Consider the following 19153-nt stretch of genomic DNA (forward strand, 5'->3'; position numbering starts at 1 on the left):
ATTAACATTTTTCATTATGTTATTGTCAGAATAACTCTTTTGTTAGGATGTTGACCTTGCGTGTGGGTGGTAGAACCTCTTTTCTGTCCATGTGTCCTCTGTCCTGTTTGGGTAGCATAGCACAACTATGATAAAACGTTTATTTAAAAGATTGTAATTTTATATTTTTCATTCTTCTATGTGGTAAAGGTATTTTTTGGGGGTATTATTTTTGGTATTTTTTTTTTCATAAGTAAAAAATATATATATAAAAGATTTTGTGGCTGAAATTTTTACATTAAAATTTGATTGCTGGATCATATCTTTTATTATTATATACATAAATGTATGTACATCAAAAGTCTTAATTTTCTCTTTATTTTAGATGTGGCTTTTATTCTAATAGGTTTGTTTTGTGGTATACATTTTGAATTCATAGTAAGAAATGTGAATGATGTGCTTTTTCATTATTAACTTAATGAATAATTGTTGCCCATCTAATGTGATTAAACATTTGCACATATTATAAAAATAGTAATATAGTATTCAAATATTAATAAAAATAAATAAAACAGTGTTACAGTACAGAATTTTCAGGTGTTGAAATATTAATTCATGGCAGTATACTAATAATAAATTGTACTAAAACCTTTGCTTAAAGTTAAACATTCAATTAAAAATTTTCATAAACGATAAATAAAAATGTCAAAAACATGCTTGATATAAATTTTTTTGTATGTTTAAAGAGACATATTTAACATAAAATTTGACCAAAATATTTTACAAATAGAAATTCGTAACTAAAACAAGATTTTTGCACCTTGAGTTTTTCTGATTACCGGTTCCAAAGACTAGATATTGTTTTAAAACCTTCTAAACATAATCACTGTGTTTTAAATATAAGTAATTTTTTCATTGTTTTTTATTAAGGGTTGATCATGCATGGAAATTGGGAGTAATGAACTACTGATAATGCTGATTAACTTGATATTGATATTTATTGTAGCTGCAGCTATAATAATTTGTTAAATGTTGCTGTTTTTATTTTTTTATGTTTCTTTATGTTGTAGGTGAGGGTAATGTTTGTAAATCCTGTACACAAAAAGATGGTCCCTTGTCCATATTACCTAGAAGGTGATTGCAAATTTCCAGATGATAAGTGTCATTATTCACATGGTGAACTCATTCCATTCGCTGATCTAAGGGAATTTAAGTAATGATTTATTTTGCAATTCTTTTAATTAAAGAATCTGTTGCAGATACACACATACAGGCATTTGCACACACACACACACACACACACACACATACAGGCATCTGCACACACACACACACACACACATACACACACACACACCTACTTGTACATGTATGTTTATTTTACATGTAGACTGAATAATTCTAGAATCAAAAATTGTTTAAAAAATTCTTATTTGTAATTTTAAAAAAAATTTTTTCTTTTATTTAGAGAACCTGACTTTTCTTCAATAAAAGTTGGCTCAAGAGTATTAGCAAAACACAAAGATAATCTATGGCATCATGCTAATGTACTGGATTTAATATCTGATGATATAATCAAAGTTAAATTTATTACGACTGCTGGTGGTACAATTGATATTGACCTGCATGAGGTTTTACCTCTTGACAGCAATAGTAGTAAAAGCACAGATGAAGTTGATAAGTCTGATGATGTTAAACAAAATTCAGGTTTGTTCAAAAAAATAATTTTACTAATAATGTATCTTGTAGTTCCATCTGGCCATTAATAAGGCAAGAGAGAACTAATGATTGATATTCAGAGCATATATTACTAAATTATCTATTCTTGTTCATCATTGTAATGTATAATTTTATGGGGTTGACTGTTATTTATTTTAAAATATTTATAGAAAATTAAAGGAGGGTAATAATATAACATCAAAAAATTTGCCTGATGAATAAATTGTTTAAAGTTGTTACTATTTTATTGTTACAGGGCATGCCTATTAGTTGTTCAAACATGGTATGGTAAACATGTAAATGTAGTGCATGTATGTTGTTTTATAAAAAAAAAAAAAAAAAGAAACTAAATATATTCTGAAGATGAAAATAATATGTATAAGAAATCACAGTACTCCCTCCACCTTCAGCGTTCTTTGAAATATATAACTTACTTACATGGTGTTATTTTATGAAAACTTTCCTTCAATTACTTTCTTCATCAATTGATACAACTTTTCTAATCGCATTATTACTGTTGGAAGCAGCTCCAAAACATGTTTTTTAACAAATGTTTTTTTATATTTTCTGATCAAAAATTTTGTTTTCAATGAGGGTCACTACTTTGTTAATAAAAGCTTTTATTCTATTTTTCATGGACAACTCCTTGAACGTTGAAAAATTTTGTATTTGGTCTTTGTAAGTGCAGTGTGTCGGAATATAATATTTAAATATTTTATAGCTTTTAAATATTTATAGCTTCAGAACAAAGCATTGTAGAGAGATGAACTAACTATACCTTGAATGAGTGAGAAACACTGCAAGTTTCTTACCTGTTCAGTAGATTACGATGTATGCTCCCTTAATTGCCCTGCAGATGTCAAGACGATATTCATCTCTTGCCATTCATGGACAGAACATCTGGCATGATAGACGAAGTAGCTTCAGTGATTCTTTCTTTTTTAAATGGTCCAGATTTCAAACTTCAGTAGAATATACTTGCGTTTTTACGTAACCCCGAAAATAAAAATCCATGGGGGTAAGGTCTGGAAACTGTGGAGGTCAGGCAATCCACCCTTCTCATCCGGTCCATCGCTGAGGAAATATTTAGTTAAGAAAATCATACATGAATGTAGAGAAGCTCCATCTAACTGGAAAATGGAATTCTCCAGTATTTGGGGTGCTGCTTACCCATCTAACATCTACGAAGATGTTTCCTGTTATTGTTTTTTCAGAAAAAAAAAGGGGCCAATAATTGTCTTGTTCAGTAGCACACCAAACATCCACTTTTTTACTGTAACCGCTGATGTTCAAAAATGGCGTATGGAGGTGCAGTACTCTATATATGAACAGTATGCCGATGTACTCATCCAGAAACATGAGATGTTATTTCATTTCTGAAAATGAATGAAGTTTAAAAAAAATCATTGTCCTGTTATTACATATTCAGATTGTCTATAGAAAAATCAAATCATTTCACTGTCTTGTGGATAAAGTTGTAATACCTAAATTTTATACACAGTTAAACTTAATAATCTTTTTAACACATTGTGAACAGTTGTTTTAGGTATGCTCAAATCTTTAGGACACTTCTGTATGGATTTCTCTGGACTATGCAAAAAACTTATGCTGTTTTAATCGTTTTATCAGACACTGATGGCTGTCCTGGAAGTGTTTGCTTCCTTAGGCTGCTGTTTCTTTGAGTTGTTTGTCCCATCATCAAATGTTATTTTCATGTAGGAGGGGATCTTAATTATACATACAGTGTTATTCATGTAACACGTATAACTGATTCAAACATAGCAAGCCATAACAAATATTGAACCTCTGTACTGCAAACATGATGACTAACGTGGAAATACTGCTTGTGTATACAGGAAACACAAGCACATGAACTAGCTCTTGTACACATAAACTTCTGGAGTGTTTCTATTTCATTAATGTTTAGTTCATCTCTTCAAAATGCTTTGTTCCATAGCCATAACCATTTAAAATCCCACTATTATTTTATGTCGCACTGTATTAACTTACCATATGATAATTGAATTAGTCCAAACATTGTTTCTGTACACATGCATTTCATTAACAATTACATTTCCCTTCATAATAATTTTATGCTTGTTTGTGAAATTATAAATCTTTACAGATTATCAATACAATTAATAAGTAGTACTGTATTATTGACTCTGGGATGAAGTTGGCTGCAAGACAATGCAGTCCAAGTTTTTATCAATATCTCATATCATTAACCAATTAAAATCTGACAGATTGAAATTTGGGAAATTGAAATTCCAGACAGTTAGTTGTTGATTGAAATGCTCCCATTTTATTAACTTTTCTTATATAAATGTCTTCAGTTGACATTGATGGATGTCCTGATCTCTGAAATCATTATTAGCTGACCCTCTATCACTTTTAAATCATTCTTAATGCCAAATACAGCTTAAATACTGATCATGTATCCTTATTGCGTCATTTAATGCCTCCTTGTAAAAGGTTTAATTCTTAAATTTTTTTCTAAAAACAAGGGAACAGTCAGCTATTTCAAAAACTGCAAAATATGTGTGATATGGTACTTCAGATGAAATATGTCAGTAAATGATATTGAAAGTCTGATGTAAAGTTTACTTCTAAGGGTAATGTTTAAAGTGCTGCTAACTTTATCTCACTACAGCAAAGTGCTTCTGCACTACTGTTAACTATTTGAACAGATCTCATATAAGATCAGATAATCATTAATCTGTTAACTGACAGCAAGCCTGAACTACAAAAATAATATACATCACCGTGGACTAAAACCAATGGGGTTGGTTATTTTTATGTGCATTTTTATTTATTTTTGTTGCATATTTTACCTAGAGCGTTACACATCTTTCATATGTGCACCTATATGAAGAGCATTTTAAGTTTTTTTTTGTAGAATTTGTTTTATTTGAGCAAAAAATGTTATTTTTACTACTTGTAGTAAAAACTGGCTAAGATACCAGTTTACTTTGGGAATATCAGTCATTGTTTTCACTGATTCTATGAAGTAGAATCATATTGGTGATTGGGAGAAATGTACTAATGTAAGAAATTAAATTTTCTTGTAGTGTACATGAATTGTATTTTCTCCTGCTCAAATCATTATTAAAAAATCATTTTTAAATTCCATCATTGTTATCAGTGAAATAATACAAAAGTGTTATTGAACAACAAGATTGTAATTCAGAATCTCTAGAAAAGATAATAATGCATCATGATTGAGAACTTTGATTGGCCAAACACAGAGTTTCTTCAGAAAGAATAATGTATCATGATTGAGAACACTGACTGATCAAACAACAAACTGTATAAACATCTTCAACAGTGTGAAATGTTGTTAACACTGGAATATGTTAGTATTTTTCTTTTTAAATAAACTAAAGAATTTTAAAAACATTTCCTTGTTCATCGTTTCCAGTATTAGGTGGCAATAAGATCATTGATGGAAGCTACGACAGTGATGCTAGTGACAGTAATGTTATTGATATTGACAGAGATGCTATTATACAGTTGAGTTTGCTTAGAACACCTACTTCATCTGCTGTTGGTGATTGGGAGAAACATACTAAGGTAAGATTTTAAATTTGCTTATGGTGTGCATGAAATCCATTTTCTTTTTCTTAAATTATTATTAATAAATTTTTTTTAGGTTTCCATTTTCAAAACTTGAGTCACAGCTATAGAAATTGTTTTTTTTTACATTAAGTTAAAATTAGCTTTTATTACAAAATTAATAAAAACATGAAATTGCTACGAGAAAAAATTACTCTACTACTGTTCTCTACTAAATATTATCTATTAATAAGTCTGCAATACAACCATGAACAAATCTTTAAATTATTAAAAATTATATATAATTCACATTAAATTACTTAGAAATTGTTCCCAAAAGCCCCATCGAAACTGTTAGCAACCCTTTATTTGATGGAGTAGCACTGATGTTAATGTTGCCTGTTTTGAAAAGTTTGGGAAAACCCTTTAATATTTTGTTAGTTTATTTTCAAAAATACATATAAATTTTCATACTGTAGAGCGTAAATTAATCTGAACACAGGGAATTTTTTGTTTATTTCTATATTGTGGCTACATTGTTTGACTTTCCTCATTTTTAAGTTGTCTGTGTAATGTGAATTATTGTTCTTAGGGTATTTAGCGATTTTTATATTAAACACTGTTTTGTGCTATTTCATTTTTTATTACAAATCATATTTTCGTATTTTTTGTTCTATGAATCTTGAATATATAATAATGGACAGAACTCCAAGAAATCATTCAAAAATTGTCCTTTTTCTGAGCATACCAATATGACACAACAAATAGCTTCTGAGTTTGGTGTTGGATTAAGGACTGCAAATACTATTTTAAAACATTTTAAAGAAATTGGTTCCTTTTCATCCCAAAGTAAAGGCAACTGTGGCCTAAAAAACAACTCCAAAACAGGATCGGTTATTAGTGAGAAAAAGTAAACATGATTCAAAATTATCTGCTGTTGACATAAATTGAAAATTAGCAGCCAGTGGAGCAGATTTGCACATGACTACTGTTAGATGCTGACTTCTTGCAGCTGTTTTCTGATTACCATCTTATTTCAATAACCACTAAGCATCTTTTTTTTAATGAACAATCTACACATATCTTTGATATGCATCATCTAAAATTGTAGTGTCATTTGAGAAATTTAAGTAGAACCCTCATGTCCAAAGCGTCTGTGTATCATTAATATCTGCTGTTTTGGTTGTGTATGTGTGTGGTTTACTTCTGATTCAAAATTAAATTTATAAACAATTTTTATTAATATTCTAATTCCATTGAATCATAGAGGTCAAGATATAAATTATTAGTATCACCTGTATTTTTTTTATTGTACTATTAGTACTATTATTATTATAGTATAATATCGCCACTCTATGAGTCGTGAGATCTTGCTGATGGTGAGGGGGCTTGAGTGCTCAGTGGTACAGAGTAGCTGTACCAAAGGTGCAACCCTATTGGAGTGATATCTGTTGAGAGCCAGACTAAAGAATAATTCCGGAAAGAGGGCAGCTCTTTCAGTAGCTGTTAAGAGCGTAGGCCAGAAAGACTTAAACGACCATATCAACATCACTCAGTCTTCTGAGTACTGCACAGCTGAAAGCAATGGAGAACTACAACTGTCTTTTTTTTTCAAGTAAATGTTATGTCTGCATTTTCATATAATAAAGATTGAGGCGCCTTCCTTGGTAAAATATTCTGGAAGTAAATTAGTTCTCCATTTGGATCTCCAGGTGGGAACTACTAAGGAAGGGGTCACCAGAAAATTAAAAAATAACATTTTATGAGTCAGAGCATGGAATGTTTAGAGGACTAAAAAAGGTTTGTAGGTAAGAAAATTTAACGAGGGGAATGGGTAGGTTAAATGTAGATATAGTATAAATTAGCGAGGTTTCAATTAACTGAAAATTAACTCAGAACCAGATAAAGTGCAGGCAGAAGTAGGTTTCATAATGAACAAAAAAGATAGGAAAGAGAGTAGAGTATTTAAAAAAGCTTAGCAATAGAATTACTGTAATTAGGATAAAATCAAAACCTAAGCTGACAACAATTGTTAACGCCTATATGCCTACAAGTGCCCATGATGACAATGAGGTAGAGCGTGTATACAAAGACATTGATAAAGCAATTAAATATATAAAAGGGGATGAAAATTTAATAATAGTTGAAGATTGGAATGCAAGCATCGAAAAAAGCAAGGAAGGAAATATTGTATAGGCCATATCTTGGGGCATTTGGTGTAATAGTCGCCTACATATTGAAGGGACAGGTAGATGAGAAAAATTGTACAGGGAGGCAACGTTTGGAATATATAAAACAAATTGTTAGTGATGTAGATGTAGGGGGTATACCGAAATGAAACAAGTGGTACTAGATTGGGAATCTTGGAGAGCTGCATCAAACCAGGCAAATGACTGAAGACAAATTTAAGTACTAGTAAATGTTTAACTTTGTGCATTTTATCAAATAAAGCCTGGTAGATTATTAAGTAAAAAATTGTATGTAGGGTTTGCTAGCATTTTTAGTTTCAATTCCCCATGTTAGCTCTTGGAACATATCACCTGCGGGTACTGGTGGATTGGCTGTGTTTTTTTATTTTTAAAATGCATTTGACTTGACATTTTTCTGAACAGGGTATCGGTTCTCGATTGATGGCCAACATGGGATATATTGTTGGAAGTGGTCTCGGCCCTCGTGGTGATGGAAGACTTGAACCAGTTGAAGCACTTATTTTTCCACCTGGAAAATCATTAGGTAACATTACTAAAACGTTTACTGTGCATGAACATGATCATATAATGCTTTTAATTCAACAAACAAAGCTAACTTAGCAGAGATATATTAGTTTTTGTGTGTATTTTAACTGACCATTCCGTTAACTCAGTAATGTTGCAATTTACTCAGTAATTGATGTTAACATTTGTATAGGTCCATATACTTATGTAGTATACAGTTCATTGTCAGAGTTGTCCAGGACAATTTTGACAGTGGTAATGCATACAGCTGCAGTAAGTCAACCGTCAGCGTATGTGCACAGCAATATGGCGCTCATTGTAATATTTTTAACAAGGGCAGACAATCATCTTACAATGAAGTTATTTGATGCCCTTTTGCAGGTGGTAGGAAAGTGGCTTCCTACTTTGAATCTAATATGGTTGCTTCCAACTTGACTCCATTTTGGAGTAAAATCTATTATAAAATCCAAAGATTTTTAAACAGCTTATTTGTATGTCTATAGTCACAGCAGCAGCTAATTGGTGGTCATTCCAGTTTCATAAACAAGAGATCCTTGGGTTTAAGTCACAAATATATATATATTTTTTTCTTTTCAATATTTTCTGTGTGCACCATTCCATTTTATTATATAGATGAGTTTTTGTTATATTGTATCATATATATATAAAATTGAATGTTTGTTTGTCTGTTTTTCCCATATGCGTTCCTATACCATTCATCCAATTGCGATGAAACTGGTGAGTTTTGTGCATGCCTGCAAAGGTTTCTGAATTAGTCTGAACCCACTAAGTTGCACTGGGGGTTGAGATATTTTGAAAAATTGTGTATTTATAGTCTGGTTTGGCTGATATTCAGAGTATATATTAGTTATGTGAAAAGAAAAATTTTTGCAAAAACCGTACCTGCTAGGGTGGCATCAGTGTCGAGATATTTACAAAACAAACAAATGTATAAACAGACTTTTACTTTTACTGCAATGTTTATATGTGTGTCCACTATAGACTAAAGAACTACTGGACCAGTTTACATGCAGGAAAAAGAAAACAGGAAAAATGGAAAAAAAGAAAATAGGGAAATAGGTAAAAAGAAAATGAAAGGGGAAAAGAGAAAAGGAGAGAAAGGAAATTGTAAAAAGGGGGAAATGTGAAATGGGATAAATGGAAATAAAGGAAAGGGATAAGGTATAAAGTTAAAGGTTAAATTTTCTGAAATCCATAATGTTCAGTTTTTTAATGTTTTATCAAACTTTCAATTGTGTTCATTTAATCTATGTACATATATATATATATATATATCAAATCCTAGCAATAGCAAAGTATTGCCCAGTCCATAAGTATATGTATGAAAATTAATGTTTGTTTGTGCCATTTGCATTCCTATACCACTCATCTGATTGCGATGTAAGTTTGGTGAGTTGTTGTGCACATGCCCAAAGGTTCCTGAATGAGTTAGGATTTGCTAGGTGGCACTGGGGGTTGAGATGTTTGGAAAAATTGCATTTATGGTCTGATTTGGCTCATATTCACAATATATATTAGTTACATAAAAAAAAAGATTTTTTCAAAAATTATCCCGCTAGGTGGTGCCGGTGTCGAGATATTTATGAAACAGACAAACAAATATACATACAGACTTTCTTCTTCTTTATATGTAAAAGGCAATTGTTCATATGTGTGTCCACTGTAGACTAAAAAACTATTGGACCGATTTATGTGCAGGAAAATAGGGATAAGAGAAAGGGGGAAATTGTAGTGTGGACATGGAAAAGGGGAAAGAAAAGAAAGGGAAAATTGAAAAAGGAAAAATGGGAGTTGGGAAAGAAGGGAAACAGAAAAATAGGAAAATAGGATAAAAGTGACTTTTGTGACGTCCCCTAATATTCAGTTTTTTAATGCTTTATCAACCTTTCAGTTGTATAAATTTATTCTATATATATATATATATATATATATACATACTGAAATCTAGCAGTGGCAAAGCATTGTCGGGACAGCTAGTTTATAATAATATTTATAAGAATCTGGGAAAAAATTTATTTGAATTTCATGATTGCTGGTTAATTATTTTATTTGACTGAAATTATTCTCTTTAAGATTCATATTATTCCTCTGTACTGTTAAAAATCATTTAAATTCTAAATATAATTTATTTGAATATAATAATTATTAACCTAACCAACAGATTTTGTTTTATATAACTGATAATTTCTTTTAATTTTTTCAAGTTTTTCAAATTAGGTTTATTTTTATAACTCTAACATTATTTTATTTTTATGTTTAATGAGATTGTTATATTCAAATAAAATAAGAAAAAGTTCTGGGAGGACCACAAGACCGAAAAAGTCCCATCAAAGAGACTTTTGGATAATGGACTAACTAAAGTGATTCTATATGCGGTCATAAAAGATAATAATAATTCAAATAATATAATCAAGCAAACATGAAAGTCATATAGTTTTTTTGCTTGATTCATATAAATATTTTTGTAAATACTACATAATAAAAAATCATCTATGTTAGTGTTTATGTAAGAAAAAAATAAAAGCTAAAAAATGATGACAGAGACTTGAATCCAAGATCTCTCAGTTATGAGACTGGAGTGCTTATCACTCTGCTACTGCCACTGCTGTGACTGTAGTTATACAAATAAGCTATTTAAACCATTAAAAAAATGCTTAAATGGAGTTTACTCTAAAATAGAGCTAAATTAAAAGTTGATATTATGGATCCTGCCTCCTACCACCCTGTAATATAGCATCAATAAACTTTGTTGTAAACTAGCTACCTCCCCTAGTAAGTTTAGGGTGGTTGTCGGCAAGATTGTCAACAATTCTGATTGAAAACAATCCTTCTGTGATTTGATTGTACCCTTCCTCTTCTATTTCTTTTCCTTATCTTTTCATTTCTCTTCCTTGAATGACACCATGATGCTTATGTCAGCTTCCTCTGTGTTGCTTCTATCTCCTTCTAGTTCTACAGTGCAGCTTAATTTTATTGGAGTTACTGTTGTAGCAACTTTCGTATCTATGAGGATGGGTTGTACCTACGAAATAAGGCAAAGCCTCCTAAAATTTAGAATTCAGATTCATATACCACTGTATAACATAAATCTATTATCATAAAAATAAAGAATTATTACTATGAATTTTTAAAGTACATACATTCAAACAGATTTAAAGATGAGGTTAATGATGAATTTAGTATTAAATTGTGACATTCAGATTAACTGAACAAATAGTCGAGAATAAAACTGAACTTTAGAAACTAATGTTTAAGTTATAGTTGTGTTAAGTTATGTTTGGTAAATGAATATAAGTAGTTAAAAACCAGCTGTTAGCAGTAAAAACATAAAGCCTGTTTTTATTTCAGAATATGGTAAGACATAAAGACATTCATGAACGATAAAAAATGTATTCTGTGTTGCCTACTGTGAATGAAATGGAAGGTCTTTATCTATTTGTAATTTACCTGTCTGTTAGGTGCCATGACTGATAAGTTATTCCTAAGAGTGAGAATTTTTCAATGATAAGTTTACCATGGCAGATTTACTGGGAAAAGGGAAGAGTAAAGTGGTTTCCCATTGCCATCTTCATTAAACCAAATGTACAGTTGTTAATCAGTATTTTAGTCAGTTCAACTCCAAGTCTGCTCATCACCACTGGATATCATTATGTCGTTATTTGCAGAGAAAATTATTGGGACAGATAAAGCAACAAAATTAAAGATACCTAATTATTGAGAAATGTGTTGCATACACAACAGAAGAATTTATCTATCACAGAATTATAAACTGGAAAGTGCATCATCAAACAAAAATCTTTTATTTCAGCCTTTTGTAAAATAATATTTATCTAGTAACATCTCTTATTTTTCAGTAAACCAATTAAAAATTATATAACTTGAAATTTCTGAAAGTTTGCTTTCTTAAAAGGTATTTTATTTAAAAATAACAAAAATTAGTGTGGTATATTCAGTTGTACATAATAAAAGATTGGTCTTAAATGGGTTAAAGATACAATTTCTGCTAATATGAATCATCTTTTAAAAATTTAATATATATTCTTAATTATAATCTAATGATAATTTTCTTATTTTCTCAATCTGCAGATCATTGTATGGCTTTGAGGGAATCAGCTGGTGGTGATCCAGATATGTTTAAAGCTGAAAAAAGGAGATTAAAAGAACAAATAAAAGAGGATAAGAGAAGAGAAAAGGAATATGAAAAAGAAAAACAAAAAGTTGATGTATTTTCTTTTATTAACTGCCAACTGTCGGGTATTAAATATTTCATTATTATTATTATTAACAAATATTTTAAGGTTTTAATCTTGGAATAATAATATAATGGTTGCTGTGGCCTGCAACCATTATTATTAATGCAAGTTTTTATTACATTCAGCAAAACTTATTTATGAACATTATTACTGCCAAAGAAACCAACTCTCATTAATGCCACTTATATTTTTAAAAGATTTAAATAAACAGTGTTTTATGGAAATGTGTTTTCATACGGTTGGTAGTTGTGTTGTATACTTGACATGGACAACATGCCTTGGCCATGTCTATTTTGATCTCTTGTCTGAGTACCCCTTTCTCAGCATTTGTCAAACACCTTCCCTCCGATTGCTCATTAGCAAGCGGTGTTCAACAATCCATTATTCTCTGTGAGATTATATCTATTTGCTACATGTGCTTTGGTTTTTTTATGTAGATAAATTCGGTTTTTTCTATTTTCTCTTAAATTTTTTAATTTAAAAACCATTAGTACTTGGAGAAATGAAGACTTTAATTATCGTGAGGGAAAATTAGCTTGAAGACCTCTACCAAAACCAAAAGGTTTGAATTTACCTTGACATATTCCTTTACACTAGAATTATTTGGCTGACAGAAGCCCAGAGTACTCTGAATACACACATCAAACTGTTACTGGAATCCCCAATCGCCAAGGCCAGCATGATGAAAAATTTTAATAATTGCTATTCCCTTCTCACTTCCAAAAACTGTACTTTTTTATTCTTCAGCCAGTTAGTTGTATTTATTTTATAGGTTTCTGTTAGTCAGGTTGCTAGTACTTTTTTGCACGTACCACACTTTAACCCTTACGTTTTAACTTTTTTAAACAAAAAAAACTAAGATACAATATTTGGAATATTGATTGTAGGTGACCAAAGCTCAGTTGCATATGAAAGGTTAAATAAGACTTACTGAGAACATTACCTTCCATGACTACCTCACTATCAGTCACTAACAATCAGAATTTATTTTAAATAAAAAAAATAAAAAGGAAGTTTCAAATTTAAACAGTAAGTGATCTAAAATTTATATAAAAAGATTTATATAGTAAAATCAGATATCTTTGATAACCACCACTATTTTATTAATGTTTACTTTAATCTTTAGCCAATAGGATATAATTTTTATCATCAATTTATTATTTTTTTCATTATCTGGCATTGAAAAATTTGGGCCTTTTTTTATCCAAATTTAGCCATCATAACTTCTAAACTACTACCTACAGGATACCTCAAACCAGCTTGTTTAAAAAATGATTTATTTGTTAGGCTCTAAATAATTGAGAAGAGATTAAAACATAAAAAATCTGTCTTACTTGTTTTCAAAGCTACCTTACTTACCTATCCACAATTCTTCAGAGAAAAACTGGAGCTTTTTCTGATTTATAAGAACATAAAAATGGTTATTTTGCTCAAACTGATTTTAATTAAGTCAATTTTTTTTTTCAGTGTACTCCATCACGCTATAACTTCAAGTCTCAAGAGCTTAAAATTTTTTTAAATAAATAACCTTCAAAATTGTTATAGCTAGAGCATTTACAAAGAACCCTTGTTAATAGTAATTTTCACCTGTTGGTGTGATTAAAAATAAATCTAGATTCTGCATGATTATGCTTAGTTTTAATTATTATTAGTTATGATTATTTTTTCAGTCTTGTAAAGGCTGATAGAAACTATTTTTAAAATATTAAGAAAATACAAAATAATTGAATTTTTGACCAGGTGTTTGACTCTATTTTTCTAGTTGATCCTTGTGAAAATTGTGGCTACCAAATCGAACTTTTACTAGTTGCAAGTAATCCTTACAATGCAACTCATTTTTTTCATCTTGTATTAGTATGAGTATTTCTTATGAATATTTCAGAAGTCTCAGATATCTCATGCAGTTTTCTGGATTTGGGGCTTGTAGTCAGCTTGCATTCCTTGTTCATGTGTGAGTGAGGTGTAGTCTTGGACAGATTCAGGTCAGCCATACTGAGAGGTGTGATTAATTGAAATCCAACTACCGTAGAACTCCAGTATCCACAATCTAATATTCAAATCTGAATAAAAGTAAACTACCTTTATTAGAATTCAAATTGTACAGACACTTTATTCTTTTCATAGCTATACACCAGTCTGTATTTCTTGTTTCTTTTAATGCATACCTTTTCCACCATTTCTTGAGTATAATCCAGGATGTAGCATGTATGTTAATTTAAGATGTTGTGGAGCATGAAAGAATGAGATCATTTAAGTAATTGAAAAAAATAAGTTAGGAAAAATTTTCCAAGGCCAGGAAAATTATATTATTGATTAATATTAAAGTTTTTATTAGTGGTATGAACCTGAAATATTTGGTAGTATTACTTTTTTACTTAAGTATTGCTCTTTTGTTTTAGAATGATCAATTATTAGTTACATAAAACTGAATTCAAGTGGAAAAATCCTTTGGCTCCCTGATATTTTTCATGAAAATTTACTAATGTGACTTATGACAGGAAAATCTGTAACTTTTTTACTTTTTGGTTTATTCATCAAAAGTTTATAAAATTCCATTATTTAGCATTAACATTTATCAGTTACAAATAATGTAATTACATTATAAAGCTGGTTTTCAGTGATTATTGTCATCAGACAAATATCAAATACATTAAACTGAATTTATAGGTGGATATTGTAGACTGTGGAAGAATCAGCGCTATAAGGCAAAGGGAAGTTGTATAAATGTTAAGACCTACTGCATCACAGTTTTTAATAAGTATTATGATGTTCTTTGCTCACTTTGCTCATTGGACCCTTGATAAATTTATGTTTTTTTATATTATTTTAGAATAGTTCATAGATTTAGTGTAATATTTGTATTCATACGTATTTATAATAATTTTATTTATCACAGAAATCCATTATTATATCTGTTCTGTTTACAGTCTAAGAGATTACCAAGATAAACAAGACTTAAACTACTCCAATCAGTAGTAGTCCCTCTGTAGTCCCCCTCTTCCTACTTTTTTTTATATTTTTTATTCCTTCTTCCTTGGGAGTTGAGTCTGCTGTGATATTTAAAGTCTGTTGTGCCTTGTTAGCATCTTCTAGTGGTCAGCAGAATAGCGCTGCTTCTTTATTGGAACTTAGTCTATATCATTCTAATGTACCTGTACAAATGTCCAAGGATTCTATTTTTCATCTGCTAGTTAAATAGAAGCCAAACTAGTGGCTTACTGGATAAAGTCAGGCACATAATTTTCATGGCAACCTTCAAGTGCCAAAGCAGTTTGGTAGTTTGTTTACAACAGGATGTTGTGTTGGACGTAGTATAAGTGGAATATTGGGTAGCTGTTGATTGATTAATTAGGAATAAGCTTGTCTTCACCAATTCAGCAATAATTAATTTGGAAACCACAGCGGGACTGTTTTTATTAGATTAGTTTAATGTATTGTCCAGAACCTTGGCTAGCTATTAAGTAGAACACAGCATAGGTACAACACAGTAATGACTTTTTATGATAAATAAAAATATTATAATTAAATATATATGATTGAAGCAACACATACACATTGGTATAAATATATGAACTACCTAAAAACCCAAAACACAAAAAAATTAAAGTTTTTAAGTGATCCACTGAGTAAGAACATCACAAGATGTATTAAAAAGTGTCATTCAGTAGTTTTGAAAATTTCTACAGCTCCCCTCTTCCTTATAACTAGGCTGTTACACAGTTTACCAGTTTACAAATATATAACTGGTAGAGCCAAATTTTTCTCATTCAATATAAGCTGTATGTATTATACTTAATTTTTATTTGTTATTTTATTTCAGGTTCTAAAAGTGAATCTGAAGAAAGAAATGAAGTGAAAACATCAAAAGCATTGGCAAGTTCAAGCAGAAGGGGCCTTAATGTAGAAAAGTTTCGTGTAAGTGAAGATATTAGAAGAGTTGAAAAAGATTTGATTAAGTTAAAAGAATCTTTAAAACGTCATCAAAGTGGGTCAGCTGTACATAATCATTTGAGCAACAAATTGTTAATAACTGAAAATGAATTAAATAAGTTACAGGCATCTGAACAGTCTATTACAAGGGAACAAAATCGACGTGATAATACTAAAAAACTAGCTGTATTTTAATTTTTGAGATTATTTTATGTTTACATTTACAAAAAAAAAAAAATATAAATGTAATTAAGTATTTTCAGTTATTAAAAAACATTGTTTGTATGCATTTCTGTTTCATTATTAAATATAAAATTGTGATCTATTTAGTTTGTTTGATGAATTTCAAGTAACATTGAGAAACATTTTTAAATATAATTTTTTATTTCACAATTATATAACTTCATAATTATATATAACATATTTTTATACGTGTAGAGTCTGTAATGTATTTTGTACGATGATATAGTAAGTTTACTATTGTAAATAAGCAATCTTTTATGTTAATACTTCAGTTAGATTTACAAATTAATCTTTAACCTTTCTTTAAAAAAAAAAGTAGTATAATCCACTTAATTAAGTATATAATTATGTACATATTTTTTGTAAAAGTGTCAGTGTATATTTATTTATTTTTTAATTATTGTAAATAACATTTATGAAATAAATGTTTGGAATTGATTTCTTTTTCCGTAATTTTAATAGAGTCTAATCTAGAAACAAAAAAATTCATCCAAGAAAATATTTTTACATGTAACTTTAATTTTTGCTGATCAATAAAACTAATTCATATTCTATGGAAATCATTCCTCCAAAAGTTCTTTGCAGAGATAATTAAGCAGTTCCTTTCTCAGAGGCATTACTGGTGATACTGTTGTAGGCTTCCAACTTATAGTGATTGAGAAACAAACTTTTTCTTTAGTATGTAGATAACTTGTATACTACACATAAAATTTGCATTTTGAGATAAATATGTTTTATCTGCCCTATTTCTACAAGTGATTTGCAGATTTAGATTCTGTAATATGTATTTCTGTTTTTTTATCAGTTTCTGATTAAGTGATTTTATTCAGTTTGTGTGATTTGGTATTTAAGCTACTTTTTTTCTTTCTTTTGGTTACTCCACCTTGGAATTGGACCTGCTTTAATATAAAAACAGTCCCAAGGAAGTTTCAGGAACAATTAATGACTCCTGCATCTTTGTTCAGATGATCTTAACCAGTATTGTGGACATTGTGTGTCATCCTTTATTAGTTTGCAGTCCTAATAATGTTCTCAGGGATAAGCATGCTGAATTCTTTCCAACATGTTTCTTTAGCTGCAGGCAGCGATTGCATTCAAACACTGTTCTGCAATGTCCTCTCCCTGTAATAATCATTCTGCAGAGGGTCTCAGCATTCGTGTGCACAGGTATGTGTGCTTTTAATACCTTTAGTGCCTTTAATAAGGAACTGGGTCAACTTGTATCCCTAGTTCCCTGTGTTTGCTGTCCAGCCATCTTTGGAGGTCAGGGATCAGTGTATAGGTCCATCTGCACCTTGTTCACTGAAGCGATGCATCCACTTTATCTTCTAATCTTCTACCCTGTATATCTTTTCCCTTTTCTGAATGAGGAAATCCAGGGGTGCAAGTCTGGCCACTGTTCCTGCAGCATCATAGTGCAGATAGTCCTGTACTTGCACCTTACCACAAGGGAGACAGGCCTGTGCACCCAGCTAAAAATTGCATGAGCTCTCCTTTGCAGTGCAATGAAATAGAGTGATGCTCTGTATAATACTTGCAAGAGCATCACCTGAACAAGACTCTCTGTTTTGATGTTGATCATTATTCAGTTGATGGTGGTTGCTATTTTTTTTTGGTCTTAACTGGCACTTCTTTATGTGTGTCTGAAATGTATTATTTTCTATCTACATCCTGCGGTACTTCACTACAGGGGTAGGATGGACTACTGTAGTACTTATCCTAAACAAAATTGGAATCGGCTTATGTTTACCTGAAACTACAGTCACTTGGGTCTTTTGCGTCAAAAGCTCTGATCTACAGGCATAACACAATAATATTTACACCTTGTTCCTAGCGTCCATTACCACCCATTCCAACTTGGCTGTCACGAGTGCCAAATCATTAGGAAATCCAGTCAGGATAGCCCCAAGGGAAGTGTAATTGACTGGACTTCATTGTTGTGATATTCCATAGTGTTCGCCCTGACACGAGTCTGTAGAACACTACAACTCATCCCGATCTACAGCTTTACTTCAGCAAGCTTTTGGAGAGGTAACATTAGATTATTCTTCAAAGGTATGGACTGATGCCATAAGTGTTCAGTGTCCAGAATATTGTGTACCATGGTATACTGTTAAATCAATGCATTTTTACATCAAACAGGATCACAGCTGATATCAAACACATATGCCTTGAGCTTGATCTGGTCTTCTGGACAATGATCATAACTATAAATGGCATCTACAGTTGAGCTCAAGTCCTCTTACTGCATTTTAAATTTATTTTACTTTTAGTTGCTGTGCTAATCATGTGAGCTTTGAAAATTTGGTGTATAGTTATGTATTTTATTTGTTGCTTTAAAAGACACTTCATAACTTACTTTTCTGATAATCATACAAGATTTACAAAATTATTGGAGATTATCAGTTGATGTTTGGTATTATGTAGTTATTTTCAGTAGGTATTTTTTTTATTTGTTCTTCATTTTACATTGCATTTTGTCCATAAGTGTGGGTGGCTAGCCATTAACTAGTAATATGTTTTTTTATTTAATATTCTTCAGTCCTGTTATTGGCTGACAAGGATAAGTTTACAAAGCATTGTTTTAAAAGTGTTAGTTATTTTCTATTTTGGATATGACGAGGCCAGGAAGATGAAGTGTTTTTTGTGTTAACATTATACATCTCAGAAAATAGAAGATGAACACCACTAATAAATTAACTTTGAGATCACCAAATCCAACATAGGCAACAAGCTCAA

At 30.6% G+C, this 19153-nt stretch overlaps 1 protein-coding gene across 1 annotated transcript in view; it reads left to right on the top strand.

Moving 5' to 3' along the window:
• The window catches only part of LOC142327766 (zinc finger CCCH-type with G patch domain-containing protein), a 28070-nt gene extending 11610 nt beyond the window's left edge, over positions 1-16460 (top strand). The window contains exons 5-10 of the mRNA XM_075371083.1: positions 1050-1192; positions 1448-1686; positions 5120-5271; positions 7866-7986; positions 12075-12242; positions 16062-16460. Of these exons, the coding sequence (XP_075227198.1) occupies positions 1050-1192; positions 1448-1686; positions 5120-5271; positions 7866-7986; positions 12075-12242; positions 16062-16366 (1128 nt within the window). The 3' untranslated portion in view covers positions 16367-16460. The remainder of the gene's footprint in view (positions 1-1049; positions 1193-1447; positions 1687-5119; positions 5272-7865; positions 7987-12074; positions 12243-16061) is intronic.
• Positions 16461-19153: the final 2693 nt, after the last annotated feature.

The sequence above is a fragment of the Lycorma delicatula genome, chromosome 7 (genome assembly GCF_047948215.1).
Source record: "Lycorma delicatula isolate Av1 chromosome 7, ASM4794821v1, whole genome shotgun sequence".
NCBI lineage: Eukaryota > Metazoa > Arthropoda > Insecta > Hemiptera > Fulgoridae > Lycorma > Lycorma delicatula.